Source organism: Cyclopterus lumpus, chromosome 10 (genome assembly GCF_009769545.1).
Source record: "Cyclopterus lumpus isolate fCycLum1 chromosome 10, fCycLum1.pri, whole genome shotgun sequence".
NCBI lineage: Eukaryota > Metazoa > Chordata > Actinopteri > Perciformes > Cyclopteridae > Cyclopterus > Cyclopterus lumpus.
The window spans coordinates 15,810,584-15,826,873 of NC_046975.1; the positions used below are offsets into that span (position 1 = coordinate 15,810,584).

Here is a 16,290-nt window from a genome sequence, read left to right on the forward strand (position 1 = left end):
GGTGATGATCCAGTAAGCCACTGAGAGTCAGGGCGGCCTCCTGCTGCAGCCTGTGAGCTCTGTTGGGGCTTCTTGTCGTCTTCAGAGCTGGCCTTCCATCAGAGATCTTTAGACGCCCCGGCCCCTGAGAATACTGTGCAGGCAGTTTGCCCTGCATAAACCAGCATTCACCCTCCACTTCCTCCCCCTGACTGACTGTCCTTGTACATCTCACTGGGGGTTCCTCCTGCTCCAAACTCAAACGAACGACATGTCACACACCGCTTTAGGATGCCAGCAGAATTACTGGCAGCAGATCTCAGGTCACCAGTGGAGATGCAGGAAATCAATCATTTGCCAGCGCTCGGCTTGTGTGTTTTGAGTATTTAAGCATTGTACACAAACAGATAAGTGTCCTTTACTGTGTTACAAAGGGGGCGCAGAGCTGAAAGCATGATTTGGGATGGAAAACAAAGGTTCCCTTCAGCTAACCGCATCGTTATTCAAGATGCTGCCTGATTGGTCTGGCATGCAGGACAACTCACATGGGCAAGATTGAAGCATTATAATCAGTATTCTGCAGCAGAAGGAAAACCTATACAGCCATTCTGTCAACTTTGATTTAAGCTTGTGTCTTTGCTTAACTTAGCCCCGTGCCAATTCACTGATCCTGTTCCACTGCAATTTCAATGACCTTGGAGAGTTATTGGACATTTAAGGCCTTTATTATAAGGGAGTGGAATATAAAGTGAGAGCATGCCACAACTTATGCCCCTTCAAATTCCTGTCATAGTCCAACCTGAGAACTCAGCCTCAATTTAAAGCTCACAATATCCTTTCCATTGTTGTTACAGCATTACTGCAGCATGCTCAAGTATACATGCAAGGAATTACAATAACACTGAGGATAAACGCAGCTGCCAAAGTAGCTGTAATGCACATTTACTATTACAAAGAAAGAGTGGTGCCCTTTTGTGAAATAAACTCTGTTTACGTCAGGAAGAATCTCACTAGCTAGCCAACACATACATTCTGCTTGAGTCAGCATAAGAAATGGACTTGTAGTCAACGAGTCCAAAGTCTAGGGTAGCAAACAGATGTAATGTAAGTATGAGGAGCAGAGTTCACAGGTGAAGTCACCTTTTAAAACCGACACCACCAAGCTGACAAACACCTGTTTGAACACAACTGTGTCCCCACCTAAACAGTAAAGTAACTGTTTTAACCAATACATCCTGCTGCGTATAACGTATAACGTACAACACAAAGTCCCTCAAACTGGCCTCAAGTAGGAAATTCAATAAAGAGATTACAAAAACAATCGCTGATTCCAGGTAATGGGAGGAGTTTCCCACATAAGTACAGTAGGGGTGAGGCAGTCACATGAATCTTACGGTAACTCACGTCCAGGCTGATTAAAATGACTTTGAAGCCCGTGTTGCCACAACCGTAACTTTATCGGAGAGAAACGTCAACTCACTTTTTAATACTGGGACGTTACTAACTTTACAACCAGAGAGGGAGCGCCACAACCCGACCGTACCTCGGTACAGTAGCGTTAGCAGCCAACATGAACCTGTTACCTCAGACAGCTCGTTCCTGCTTCAGTGTGTCAATAGTCTCCGCGGTGCTTCTTCCTCGTCCCACCTCAATTAAATGAAACCGTGGCTACTATTTCGCCGGTTTCTTCACCCAGTCATTGGCGAGTTCATGCGGCTTCTGCTCTGCTGCTGTTGTAGTCGAGCCCATCCCCCATCCAACAAGCTGGTAGACAGATAACAGTTGGAAGGTTTTTTTTGTTTTTCTTCCCCCCCCCCTCTCCCGTTTTCCACCTTTCGTTTTAAAGTCTTTCTAAACTTTCCTCCGGCGTCGTAGCTCGCACTTTCGGCTTAGAGTCCTCTTTCCATTGCTGTCCCGGGGTTTGTGTCCACGAACAGCGCGACTCGGAGTTTGAACAGGAAGGACGACCGCGGCTCGTTTTGCCCGCCTTGGCTCAACGCTTCAGCCTGCGAGACCAACGCTGCTAACACAAGCGCCGCCCCTGAAGCTGAATACTTCCTTCAGGGAGCCTTGCTGGAGCGTTGCCCTCATTCGCAGCCAGTGCTGGTCAGGCAACCGCCACCAAACCCAGGTGGAGCAACATGTAAGTGGTATTCACGTGATTTAGTGTGCTGCCCTTTCTTAAAGGTGTTTTTTTAAATGTTTAATTAAAAGCAACAGTGGCCGAGAAATCCTGACTTGTATTGCCTGCTGTGAGCCAATAAGCTAAGCGCTGGATACTACGTTTCCCACAATGCAATTTGACGCTGCCCATGTCTTGCTTTTAAAGGAATACCGGTATTTGCTCAATGTCACAGAGTGAGAAAGGAGAGAGCACCAATAGAGGATTGTTACCACTCTGAATACCCCCAGCAGTCGAGTCGCTTAGCTTAGCACAATGACTGGAAACAAGTGGAAACAGCTAGCCTGGCTCTGCCCAAAGACTACAACAATCTTTCTGCTAGCGCCTCTATCTTGTTGGTTTAATCCGTACGTGTGTATGTTTTTACAGGGTGTTATGTGCCAGACAATGTCCTGGAATCTTGTTATCAATGTGAGGCTGCAGCACCTTAAATATTTACTGTACAGACGCAAGAGTGCTGTCGATGTTCTCATTTGACTGGAAAAGAAACGTTAAAATTCCTTTAAACTGTTCTGTCATAAATGCACGGTCTCCAAGCCCGAGCAATAACTCTGATGACATCATCTAGGTAATTTTCTCAGACCATAGAAAGCTTCCTAATTTTCCTCAGACTTTGTTAACATCAGCATACTGTCTCTTTAATAAGCCTCAAGAATAAGACTGTATTACCAACCAGGTAAAGAGGGCAACTGCAGACCAAGGTCACTGTATGTCAGTTGGTTTTGGTAATTTGATAAATTGATAATTTTGTGGCCATGCCTTAAAATGGTTCTTGTATCAAAGTTTAGTTCTAAGGACTGTAATATTGTTAGCTCATATTTAGCTCACATTCAAATAAAGTGGTGTTTAATGAAATTACTACAAACTAAAATAAATAAAGTATTATTTAAGCATATAAGTACAGGTTGGAACTTGGAGGCGACATTGCGCAGATTGCAATAGATTGGGGTCATTTGGAGCCAAATAGCAAAACAATCGTAAAAGGCTAATCTGGCTCAAGTATACTTTTGGTTGTTTGACGATAACCCTTTCCAATACCGCCCATCAAAACTGCTTTCAAGACCCACTTTGGCACAATACAATGTAGTATTAATGTGTGATATGAGACGGCATGGCCTCACCTTCAGGCCTGTACTGAGCAATGATGGTGACAGTCTGTCCAGCTCTCTTCAGTGCTGCAGCCGCCTGCTCATGTGTGGCATTCCTTAGGTTCACTCCATTCACCTGCATAAAACCAGGCAGACAACAAAACCTTTAAGCAAAAAATCCCAGTGTAGATCCTAAAGGTGTGCAGCTTGTCTAATTGTGTAGTTCTGAAGGAGAAACAAGTCTAGCTCGATGGAGCAGACCTTATCCTCAAGCTGGATGGTTTAATTCCAGTTTGTGGAGATAAGATCTGCACTCAATAAATATGACCAGATTATAGGTTTGGTGGAAAATGATATGACTTTCTGAAAGACAAGACTACTAATTTTGAATAAACCTCACAATCACACACAATCGGTGTTGCAGTTAAAACATGTATTCACACAACTATAATTACTTATTTTTCATAGAATGTGTCGCAGGTGTTTCAGAACACAAGCAGCATTGAAATAAAACACATTTAGAGCAACACTGGGTTCTGAAAAGGTTAAGAGTTATGAAATACAAGTCAAGGGATATAAATATGTAATTCAATGAATACTTAATTGATTGACAGAATTCTCTTGTCTGGCGGAGCACAGGCCAGCTCCCTCCTAGTTGTTATGGATTTAATGTTATGCTCAAGGACATTCCAGCAGGGCAGATGTTTGCTGGCTTTCTAAACACTAGGCTACCTTAATTCTGTCATCATTATTCTGACAATGGGAACTGTCTAAAACTTGTTACAGTCGTTGATGTGGGCAAACACAACGCTTGAGGTTGAGATACTGACCGAGAGAATCCGGTCGCCCCTCCTCAGCTCGCCGCTCAGGTCAGCCGGCCCTCCTGCCAGGATGAAGGAGACGAAGATACCTTCCCCATCCTCCCCACCAACGATGTTGAAGCCCAGGCCTGTGGAGCCCTTGTGCAGCAACACCTTCCTTGGCTCCCTGCCAAACAGAGTGACAGTGTCAGGGTGAAGGGAAGGACAGAGAGCATAGAAGAGATGGGCAGAGAGTAGTGAGAGAGATATGACCAAAACGGAAATAGGAACAGCACCAAGAGAGGCATATTCAGAGGCAACAGCCATCTTCTATTGTGTGTGATCCCAAAATGTCGAGTGCTGCAAGGCATAGTAAGCCTGCAGACCTTTTTTAAAGATACACTTTTAAATATATATATATATATATATATATATATATATATATATATATATATATATATATATATATATATATATATATAAATAAAACATTTAAATGATGAATCTACAGGACCACTCACCAGGAGAACACAATGATTAACAATGTAGTAATTGAGTCGTAATTACAATGTTAACATGGATAATGTGGATTACATTGACAACACTGCAAAGAATTTTGCAATAGATACAATGAACGCAATAAATCAAGCAGCAACACGATTGGATCCAAATGCATATCATCTGCTGGCTTTAGAGCTTTCTGCTTTGCAGGGCAATCTCATGGAAATGTGCACACGTGTACACATTTAAACACCCACTCATATTAATGTGCGCAGACACAATGAGCCACCTCTTGCTCGACAGACCCACTCTGCTTTAGCCACTATGACTCATCCTTCAGCTGACTTTTCAGACTGCCTCAGCTTTAAGATGCAAGAGAGGCCAAACCGCTGCAATGGTCCAGCAAAAGCCCTCTGAGAACACACTTAAAACGAGTGCAAACACACACACACACTCGAGGAAGCCCAGCGTTGGCCGCGTACACACACTATTTACAAATACACACAAACTTACATGCACTCCCGTACGTAGGCATACAAACACACACACACACACACACAGTTTCCACTCTTTAACAGAAAACACTGCATGGTTCCCATTAGTGGTCTTCTCTTGCAGTACTCAGCCTGCAGTGTACAGGAACAATTCCTACTCAATCCCCGGTGGCTGCGCTCTAACTTTGCTGTTAAGATCATTTTCCCATTGACGGCAGCTGAGGCAGCATTCCAGACTTTCAGAATCATACCCATTACTGACTGGAAAAACTAAAAGCGTTGATTACTCCACTAAATAAAAAGCTAGCTCCCTAAATTGTAAACCCTCCAGAAAGACTTTAGGAAGTTTAACCAGACTATTAAAGTGTGTTTATTTGAAAGTAACTGAACTTGGCTGCAGACGATATTTTGTAAGACTACTAGATAAGATCAAAAGCAACATAGTGAGACTGATCTGCAGGATTCCTAACAAGTAGTGTTTCTACAATCAGGGACATATTCAATCTGATTGTACTGACAAAGCTTAAAACACTCTTGCTTTTTTTTTGAAAGCCTTTTAGATCTTTTTTGTATACGAGATGAAAAGCTAAAACCAAAATAAAAAAGACAAGTGGCAAACGCCTTGAAGTATGCTAAAACAACTGACTTGCCTTCAAACAAGTCAAGCTTAAAATAACTTCGCTTTCCATCCCATCTCGACAAGGCACACAGATCTCCATGGTTACCTTAGGATCCGGAAATGGTGCTTGCTTCGGAAAGAGCATTTCCTAACAGTGCGTTCAGGCAGGCTCCTCACCAGTGACATGGAAGATGAGATGTTGACGGTGAACATGGTGGCTATGGCCCATCACCCTTACTTCCTTCTCCCTGTCTGGCCCTCCACTGAGAGAGGGAATTTTAGAAGCTCCTGGTGTTCCCTATCTCATCCTTGTGTGCTGTGATGGGAAGCAGCCCCTCTTTGGGCTGTCACAAACACTCTCCTCATCATCACCAGGAAGGCAAAACTGAACATTTAACCCCATCGCTCCCATGCAAATAATCTATGTTCCATTCGAAGAGTCCCCCCTCACTCATATCTGGAATAACCAGAACTGCATTTCATCAAGAGCATCAGGACTGTGTCGAATTGGTTATCCAAGTTTGATCCCCTTTCCCAACATGCCGTCCACTCGTCTCTGCTCTGATGCTGCTTTGCCCACCCAAGACAGCACATGAGCATTCCTGTGCATCAGCCCTGGTCCCCTGGAGAATAGACAGACAGATTCCCAGAATCTTCTTGCCAATTTGTCAGTGTCAACAAACTGAACCGACTTTTCGGGCCTTTGATTTGAGGGCGCCATATTCTGTGGCCCAGTTGCACGCGGAGGCTCACAGGAAAATAATGTGCAGACGACTGTCGAATATTGGAAGGCCAGCAACTTTCTATCATCTTACAGTCGGTGCAGTATGTGTGGGTTTCTGCAGGGTGTGAACCACCTCGCCATTCTCATGGAAAATAGGAGCAAATACCTACAGTTTGAAATGCAGGGATCAAGTCCTCCCTCCCTATCACAAGACTTGCCTCCCCTCCCCTCCCCCTCTTTGCCTTTTCATCCATGCCAGGAATGTAAACAGTTAGAGTGGTAAAAACCCTTTCTCTCTGCGACTATTTTCTCTAATTCAAACTACCCCCCATACCATTATTTTTACCCTGTCTGCTTTAGGGTTGGTCGCAGCTCAATCCTAAAGCTGTGAATGGATATCTGGGCTGCAGGGTTCAGCGGGTCATGCTGCCCTGGACTCAGCCCAGTAATTGGCTGTGCTTGGCTGATTAATGGTGGACACTGCAGATTGACGCCATTTTCCACTGACAGGCACTACCTCTCGCGGCACTTTATCTCTCCCTTTTCCCCGAATGGATCACATCAGCTCATGAATAGAAGCGTGTACTGATACAATTAAAATGATTCTTTGTCTCCGGCTTCCTTTTCACTGCTTGCATTTCACCCATTTTCTGTGGCTGGCGCCTCTTCATGGCCTGCTATTTTCTTCTCATTTGACATAGGGAAAAAATTATTCACTGCTAAGGTGATAGACAGTTTAAGATATTTCATGCCTCTCACTGCGAGTAAGAATAAAATGGAGCAATGAATGATTAACACCTAAGACGAGTACTCTGCTGAATCTGCTGTGAATTATTTTATGTAAAACTCCCCTTTTGGCTTTTGCAGGTTTTAAAAATACTTCCTCGTTATTGATGACTGAATCCTTGCGCTGACCAGTCAAAGGCTTCGTGTTTGTGCATCAGACACACAACGTTACTGATCACCTGTTGCTGTAGTCCACAGGCTTCTGTATTTACGTAAGCTAAAAGCATTGTTGTGTATATCTAACAACTGCAGCCCTGATAGGACCAGCAAAGGGGAGCTGCTTTTTCAGGGACTGTGCACACTGTCACCACTGCACACAAGTATGTTTACACCCAACATGCATATTTAAACGCAGAGGTTTTTATCTCTCATCACGTGGCCAGAGACAAGGATGTACAGTACTGACATATCTCCAGAAGAAGGGGGTAATATCAGATGGAGAAGGGGGAGGATGTGTCTGTTATGACACCACTGAGGGGGATGTGCAGATGGGCAGAGGGCCGATACAAGCTCTGACTCATTCCTCACAACCAGCCTGCTCCATTTCTGCGGAAGCCTGTGCTTACTACAGCATCCATCTAAAATAACCCCTCCCAGTGGGAGCCAATGGGGAAGCTGCTGAAGCTGGAGGGAGGTGTCTGCTATCTGTCTGTCAGTGTGATGGAGCTGGATGCTCATCTGCTGTGATTGGGATCAAGTCGGTTGTCGGCCATGATGTCCTCCGAGACATTCTTGTCTGATTTTGCAGCGGACATGACACACAAACCGACTAGGGACAAACAGGTGCACGCATGGTCACAGTATTTAGGTTGTGTTAATTTGCACTGCTGATTTACTAGCTGGCTGCTGTGTAGTATGTGTATCCATAGGTATGTGTGTCATAATTGTGTATTGCACTTAAAGCACGTGCGTCTGCGTGTGTGCGCCTATGTGTCAGCGCGTTAGGAAAAAATGTCTCAGTGTACAGTATGTGTGTGTGATTGGTGCTGGCAGCATTGTTGATGAGGGGTAAGACCTGAGTGCATGGCCTGGTTTTCCCAGTGTGCTGATGAATCATGACAGCTGCAGGACTGTCTACTGCTACCGGTCCGCTGGCCCGAACAGATCAGGCTCTTACTCCCCCATTACATTTATCATAACAGCCAGGCTTGGTGTTTATATTGACAAGCTTACAGCAGCAGGCAAAACATTCCAACAAATATTTGTGTTGGGTGGCTTCAGTCAGCCCCCCTATCTTCCTATACTGTCCACATTAACCTGCCTTTAGTTACAGCCAATCAGCAACACCATAATATGTCCTTTTTTTCACACACACACACTATAAGCTACTTTCAAAACAAACACAATGAGTGTGCATGCAATGTAATAAATATGAGAAACATATAAGCTAAACTAAATCAACAAACAGGCGTCCTTTTGCCCATTTGGTAATGCCAAACACATTGCCATAAATATCATGTATATTATTGTCCTCAGCAGTAACCACCAGTGAAAGTAGCTCGTCCCCAAGATAGAGGCTTAGTTTAGTCGATGCCTCCTGACAGATGGAATTGAGCAGCTTGTGGGAGCGTGAAGCCCTTTCGGCTGCACTCCCGTGGAGATGTGTTTGTGCGGAGCAGGTACGACTCCATTTTAAACCGACATAAACAGGGCCCTATTGTTTTAGATTCATAGATGTGAGCAGATTAGTCGTAAATTGATTGGCAAAAAACAACTGTGGGGCAGATCTTTGAAAATATGAAAGTATATTTAAAAAAAGAAAAGAAAAAGTAAGCTAATGTCTTATACAACATTTTAGCTCTACAGTCAATTTGCTTTCACGGTATTTTGTTTTTCAGTACAATTCATGCGAGTTTGATATGAGGGTTTCATCCAAACATAAAAAAGCAGCAACATACTTGGGGTAGCAGCATACAAAGCAGCAATGACATGAGGTGAGAAAACATACAAAACATGCAAACACAGCCACACAGAAAGCTAAATGAAGTAATTTGCCATCTTTCTCCTCTCTGTCTATTTATTCTGCTTGTGTGGCAAAACATACCACTGGTGAGGTTGTGGTCCCTCTTTGGCCCTACTCCTGTCTGATGCCGGATCCAGGTGCTCAGCTATATAGAGGAGGGTTAGCTAAGCGAGGCGTGATGGACTAGGTTAGTACCTGCCAGAGAAGGGGAGTGGACCTTGGCACAAGGGAGCAGGGGAAGGACAGAAGCCTCTGTAGAGGGCCTGGGGCACCTTGATGTCCCCAGGTTTGTGGATGACACTGTAAATAGGTTCAGCCCTGCTGTGGGGTACAGGAATCACAGTGAACGGGACAAAGTGCAGGACACAAATAAAGCACACATACCAACAGAGATGCGACAAATGCACATACAAGTCATGTAGACAGCTTGTACAAGGACATTACAGGGCCACATAACAAACACTCATCCAGTAACACATTCACTCCATAGCACACAGACACTCATAAACGGCTGCATGCAGTCACGCACACACAGAGAGAATACACCCCCCCCCCCGAGCTGTGGGTTAAGATGACTCAAGGCCTTGTGGGGCACTCCAATAAAGCCTCTATGAATGCTACTTTTGATCCAGTACTTGGATATGAGGTCAAAGGTTAAAACAGTCATAACAAGTACAAGAAGTGACAAGAGGCCTCTCTGCAAAGTATTTGGTCAGCACACAGCCACCACACACTATCAAGCTATAATACAGTATGCACCACCAGGGCCCTGATGAGCTGACACAATCGGAAGCAAAGCATTGTTTTGCTTCATGAAACAAGAGCAATAAGAGCAATTTTAATTGCTGTATGTCGCAATATCATTTAAATAAACCACACCATGAACCACACCTTTACAACTGCAACAAAATGGAGGCAAAGAGAAAGCCATAGAAACTAAAAAATGATTGATTGAAAGAGTGAGTAATTTAATCTTACACAATTTAGCTCCACAGCAATTAGTCTTCACTTGCTACTACAGCAAAAAAAGCTTTACTTGATTTCCACAAGCAATCATTCATATGTACACTCACGGAGCCTGTAAGAGTGTAATGTACGAGAGGAGAGTCAATCATGAAGGAACCGGTCTGTAACAAACCTTGTGAAGTCTTCCTCCCCCAGCATGTGGCGGGGAACTGGCGAGTACCTGGACGGGGTGACCTGGGGCGGCGGGTACACTGGCTTGGGCTCCATTGCCCCCATGTAGTTGTGGCTGACGTGGTTGTCCACCATGGTGGGAAAGGCTGGAGGGAGGGCCAGGCCAGTAGGGGGAAAGAGAAAATGATTACAACACAGGCAATGCAGCAGCGCTGCATAAGATGCAGACAAACTGGAAATGAGGCAACAGCTTCATATTTTCTAAACCACTTTATTTGGAGGGAAAGAACCCCCCCCCCAAAGAAAATACATGAATTTGTCTTTATCTGCTTTGTGTTTCTTACCCTTCTTTTTAGCAATGTCTTAGCGTTCCCAGATCTTCACAATTAACTTGGTGAGAACAGTTATTATTAGCAATAATCCTGAATGGTGGCCAAGACTACAGAAATAGGATTCCAGGTTGTATGAAACCAGAATTCATATGACATTTAAGAAATGATGCACACAATGTTACATTTTTATACACCTCTGTCATGTCTTGTCTCTGTTCTCCATCTGTGCTTATCATTACACAATAGTGAGATGATAGACTAATGTACAGTATTAACAGATGTGTCAGTCATCTAAACCTGATGTGTTAAATATATCAATCCTCATCTCAACTAAGAGAAAAAAGTAGGGATTTCTTTCAGAAAAGTTGGAGAAGATCACAGGTAAAAAAACACTCTTTTCCCCTGAATCTTTCATTCTTGATGGAGGCAGCTGAGCATGATAAAACAAGCGTTTCAAATTCAGATCATCTGACCGCGGGTTAGGCTATCGCAGCGGGGTTAAGTCTGCGTTAAGGGTGAGCTTAAACCCTGCAAACGCTAACTGCAAACATTTAGAACATACAAAAAAGCCCTCAATAGTCCCCTCTAACACAAAATCACTGTTCTGTGGAAATTTGAGAAGCTGCAGCTCAAGATCGTGGGCTCTCATGAGCAGGTGGGATGTGAGAAACCATCCACACTCAGTGGGAGGCAGAGAGCTGCGCTTGTTGTTGCTGTGGGTAGGATTGTGTGTGTGTGTGTGTGTGTGCATTCACTATGTGGGTGTCTGGGCATGGCAGTTTTGGGTGATACAACACTAACATCTTTGACAAAGATAAAAAGATGATTCCCAGTGTAAAGCGCTCCAACGCGGACCTTGACTTATAAATCCCACTTAACCTTACATCAGTTTTGGAGATGGCTGCTTAGGTGAGTATAAAATGTAGTTTGTGCCTTGCAGAGTGTGTAAAAGGTGTCTTCACCATGACCAGCAACAAGAAGAAGTAGATACGTACTGCTGGAGTAGTCTGGAGGAGCGTACATGTCATTGAGGTGCACAGGTCCTGGCTTCGCCACCTTGAGGTAAACCATATCGGAGGTGTTCTTCAGCGCAGCCACGGCCTCCTCATGACGCACGTCCTGTAGCACGATGTTGTTCACCTGAATGTGATGATTGCCGTGAAAAGAGAGGAGGAAAATCAACACTTGGAACACCTATAGTGTCTTTGCTGCACTGTGACAACATCACGCATCACAACAGCAATCACACCAGCCAACACAATAATGAATCATAGCTTGGAGGTATTAGGAGATTTCAGTCCATTTCAAGAGCAGAGCGAAAGATTGGTGTGCTGCGCAGCGTTAACAGGGGTCAAAAGCAGTAGGCAGAGGTTCTCAAGATGCTCTGAATTTCTGCATTTTGTCTTTTAAGAAAACATTCCATGGAAATATACTGTCAGTCAAAAGTTTCTGAATACCTCGTAAATTATATTAAGCAATGTGCTCTTTGTAAATAACTCACAGTACAGTTTGTATGAACTGAGAAATAGTTGAGATTTGATATTGTTGCAAATCTTGATAACTCCAATACGACCCCTGGGCTAAAGTATAGTAGATAATATACAGCACAGTACATTCGCAAATGACACAGTCGACATGTTTTTAACAGACAGTAGGACTGACAAACGTCTCGCTGTGGTCTTCCAGTATCTAAATGCCTTTTGATAAAGTAAGACACACATATCTCTATTTCTCAGAGGAGCAACAGCTTGCCGTTTCTATTTTATTATTAACTTCATACTATGTAATCAACTGTCAAGTTCCTGAAGGGATTATTAATTTGAGTGTTTATTTCAATGGTTTATTTACTTCCATCCATCCATCCATTATCACCCGCTTATCCGGGGTCGGGTCGCGGTGGCAGCAGGTTCAGCAGGCCGACCCAGGCTTCCCTCTCACCCGCAACACTTTCCAGCTCATTCTGGGGGATCCCGAGGCGTTCCAAGGCCAGCCGGGAGATATAATCCCTCCAGCGTGTCCTCGGTCTTCCCCGGGGCCTCCTACCAGTTGGACGTGCCCGGAAAACCTCTAATGGGAGGCGTCCAGGAGGCATCCTGACTAGATGCCCGAACCACCTCAGCTGACTCCTTTCGACACGAAGGAGCAGCGACTCGACTCCAAGCTCCCCCCTGATGTCCGAGCTCCTTACCCTATCTCTAAGGCTGAGCCCGGCCACCCTACGAAGGAAGCTCATTTCGGCCGCTTGTATCCGAGATCTCGTTCTTTCGGTCACGACCCAGAGTTCGTGACCATAGGTGAGGGTTGGAACGTAGACCGACCAGTAAATGGAGAGCTTTGCCTTCCGGTTCAGCTCCCTCTTCACTAAGACGGACCGGTACAGCGCCTGTTTTACTGCTGAAGCCGCATCGATCCGCCTATCGATCTCCCGCTCCACCTTACCCTCACTCGTGAACAAGACCCCGAGATACTTGAACTCCTTCGCTTGGGGTAGGCAGTTTGCCCCCACCTGGAGGGAGCAATCCGCCGGTTTCCGGCAGAGCACCATGGCCTCAGATTTGGAGGTGCTAACTCTCATCCCTGCCGCTTCGCACTCGGCTGCAAAACGCCCCAGTGAATGCTGGAGGTCACAGTCCGAGGAGGCAAACAGGACCACATCATCCGCAAACAGCAGAGAGGCGATCCCGAGACTCCCGAACCGGATCCTCTCCGCCCCCTGGCTGCGCCTAGATATCCTGTCCATGAAGGTCACGAACAGGACCGGTGATAAAGGGCAGCCCTGGCGGAGGCCAACACCCACCGGGAACGTGTCTGACTTACTACCGAGGAGACGAACACAGCTCCTACTGCAGGCATACAGAGACCGGATGGCCCGTGCCAACGGGTCTGGCACCCCATACTCCCGCAGCACCCCCCACAAAAACCCCCGAGGGACCCGGTCGAAAGCCTTCTCCAGGTCTACAAAGCACATGTAAACTGGTTGGGCAAACTCCCAGGACCCCTCCAGTAATCTTGCGAGGGTAAAGAGCTGGTCCACTGTTCCACGACCGGGCCGGAATCCGCACTGTTCGTCCTGAATCTGAGGTTCGACAAGCTTTCGGAGCCTCCTCTCCAGCACCCTGGCATAAGCTTTTCCCGGGAGGCTGAGCAGTGTGATACCACGATAGTTCGAGCACACTCTCCGGTCCCCCTTCTTGAAGATGGGAACCACCACCCCGGTCTGCCAGTCCATGGGCACTGTTCCCGACCCCCATGCGACACTGAAAAGGCGTGTCAACCAAGACAGCCCAACAATGTCCAGCGCTTTCAGCATCTCAGGGCGGATCTCATCCACCCCTGGCGCCTTGCCACCAAGGAGCTTTTTGACTACCTTAGCGACCTCTGCCAGGGATATGGGTGAATCCACCCCAAAGTCTTCCGGTGCTGCCCCCTCTCCGGGGGACATGTTGGCCGGGTTTAGGAGTTCCTCAAAGTGCTCTTTCCACCGCCCGACGATGTCCCCAGTCCGGGTCAGCAGTTCCCCCCCCCCTGCTGAGAACAGCCTGGGGTAGACCCTGCTTTCCCTTCCTGAGCCGTCGGATGGTTTGCCAGAACTTCCTTGAGGCCAACCGAAAGTCCTTCTCCATGGCCTCCCCGAACTCCTCCCATGCCCGAGTTTTAGCCTCTGCGACCATCGTCGCTGCAGCCCTTTTGGCCCGCCGGTACCCGTCAGCTGCTTCAGGAGACCCCTGGGCCAGCCAGGCCCGAAAGGCCTCCTTCAGTTTGACGGCTACCCTCACCCCCGGTGTCCACCACCGGGTTCTAGGGTTGCCGCCACGACAGGCACCGATGACCTTCCGGCCACAGCCCCGAGCAGCCGCGTCCACAATAGAGGCTTTGAACAAGGTCCACTCGGATTCCATGTCCCCAGCCTCCCTCGGGATTTGTGAGAAGTTCTTCCGGAGGTGGGAGTTGAAGACCTCCCGGACAGGATCCTCTGCCAGACGTTCCCAGTTCACCCTCACTACACGTTTGGGCTTGCCAGGTCTTTCTAGCCGAGTCCCCCGCCATCTGATCCAACTCACCACCAGGTGGTGATCAGTTGACAGCTCTGCTCCTCTCTTCACCCGAGTGTCCAAGACATACGGCCACAGATCAGATGATACGATTACAAAGTCGATCATTGATCTCCGGCCTAAGGTGTTCTGGTACCAGGTACACTTATGAGCCACCTTATGTTCGAACATGGTGTTCGTTATGGACAAACTGTGGCTAGCACAGAAGTCCAACAACAAAACACCATTCGGGTTCAGATCGGGCAAGCCGTTCCTCCCAATCACGCCCCACCAGGTTTCTCTGTCATTGCCCACGTGAGCGTTGAAGTCTCCCAGGAGAACTATGGAGTCGGCAGGCGGCGCCCTTTCCAGGACCCCTCCCACCGACTCCAAGAAGGCCGGATACTCCGAAATGCTGTTCGGTGCATAAGCACAAACAACAGTCAGAGCCTTACTCCCCGCAACCCGTAGGCGCAGGGAGGCGACCCTCTCGTTCCCCGGGGAAAACTCCAACACAGCGGCGCTCAGCCGGGGGCTCGTGAGTATCCCCACTCCCGCCCGGCGCCTCTCACCCTGGGCAACTCCAGAAAAGGACAAAGTCCAACCCTTCTCCAGGAGTTTGGTTCCAGAGCCCATGCTGTGCGTGGAGGTGAGCCCAACTATATCTAGCTGGTACCGCTCCACCTCCTGCACCAGCTCCGGCTCTTTCCCCGCTAGTGAGGTGACGTTCCACGTCCCTAGAGCTAGTCTATGCTGCCGGCGATCGGCCCGCCCAGGTCTCCCGCCTGGCCCGCCGCCCGGTCTACATAGCACCCGACCCCGATAATTCTCCCTGCGGGTGGTGGGTCCACAGGGTGACTGCTGCTCCATGTTGTTCTTTCGGGCTGAGCCCGACCGGGCCCCATGGGCGAAAGCCCGGCCACCAGACGCTCGCCGACGAGCTCCCCTCCTGGGTCTGGCTCCGGGAGGGTGCCCCGGTTTCCCTTGTCCGGGCAAGGTGGCTACAATCCGTGGGCTGCTTATCATCAGGGTTTGTTGAACCGCTCTTAGTCTGGGCTCTCCCCCGAGACCTGTTTGCCTTGGGAGACCCTACCAGGGGCTGACGCCCCGGACAACATAGCTCCCAGGATCACTGAGCCACTCAAACTCCTCCACCACGTTAAGGTGGCGATTCATAGGAGGTTTATTTACTTGTATTTACTAATTGCAGTTTGCAAAAATGATCTTACGCAGCTGTAGGAATTCTATTTTAACAAAAAAAGGTGAGTAAATTATAAGATTGTTTGCCAATTACTCATTTTTTTATATTTACTTTATGCCTTATCAGAACCTGCTGCACTGGCATGGTCAAGCCAATACACAGCATGTTAAAAAGTTCACTGTATGCTGGCTACGGCTACCTTATTTAGGACGAAGGGTTTGTCTCATCAGATGTAAGTCCTTTCCAATAAAATAAAAAGTCACCTTGTCTACAACATTTCCTAAAATGTATAGTGTTTAATAGTGTGACTGGTTTTGCATTTGTATTTTAATGCTGTAAAATCATCAGTAAAGCAACATCTCTGTAAATGCATATTGTATTAATGAGAGCTCAGTGATGCAGCCTCAAACAAATGTAATATTTCTCCCTATTCAGTCATCTACATAAAGCACA

At 46.8% G+C, this 16,290-nt stretch overlaps 1 protein-coding gene across 7 annotated transcripts in view; it reads right to left on the reverse strand.

Annotated features, from left to right (window-relative positions):
• dlg3 (discs, large homolog 3 (Drosophila)) overlaps positions 1–16,290 on the reverse strand; it is a 74,204-nt gene that overhangs the window by 11,248 nt on the left and 46,666 nt on the right. For 4 of the 7 annotated variants that reach the window (XM_034542923.1, XM_034542922.1, XM_034542927.1 and 1 more), the window contains 4 exons: positions 11,601–11,745; positions 10,275–10,437; positions 4,080–4,236; positions 3,283–3,385 (listed from right to left, as the gene is read on the reverse strand). In XM_034542923.1, coding sequence (XP_034398814.1) covers positions 3,283–3,385; positions 4,080–4,236; positions 10,275–10,437; positions 11,601–11,745 — 568 coding nt within the window. Of the gene's footprint in view, positions 1–3,282; positions 3,386–4,079; positions 4,237–9,331; positions 9,458–10,274; positions 10,438–11,600; positions 11,746–16,290 lie in introns of all 7 variants that reach the window. The other 3 variants (XM_034542928.1, XM_034542925.1, XM_034542926.1) reach the window with 2 other exon arrangements.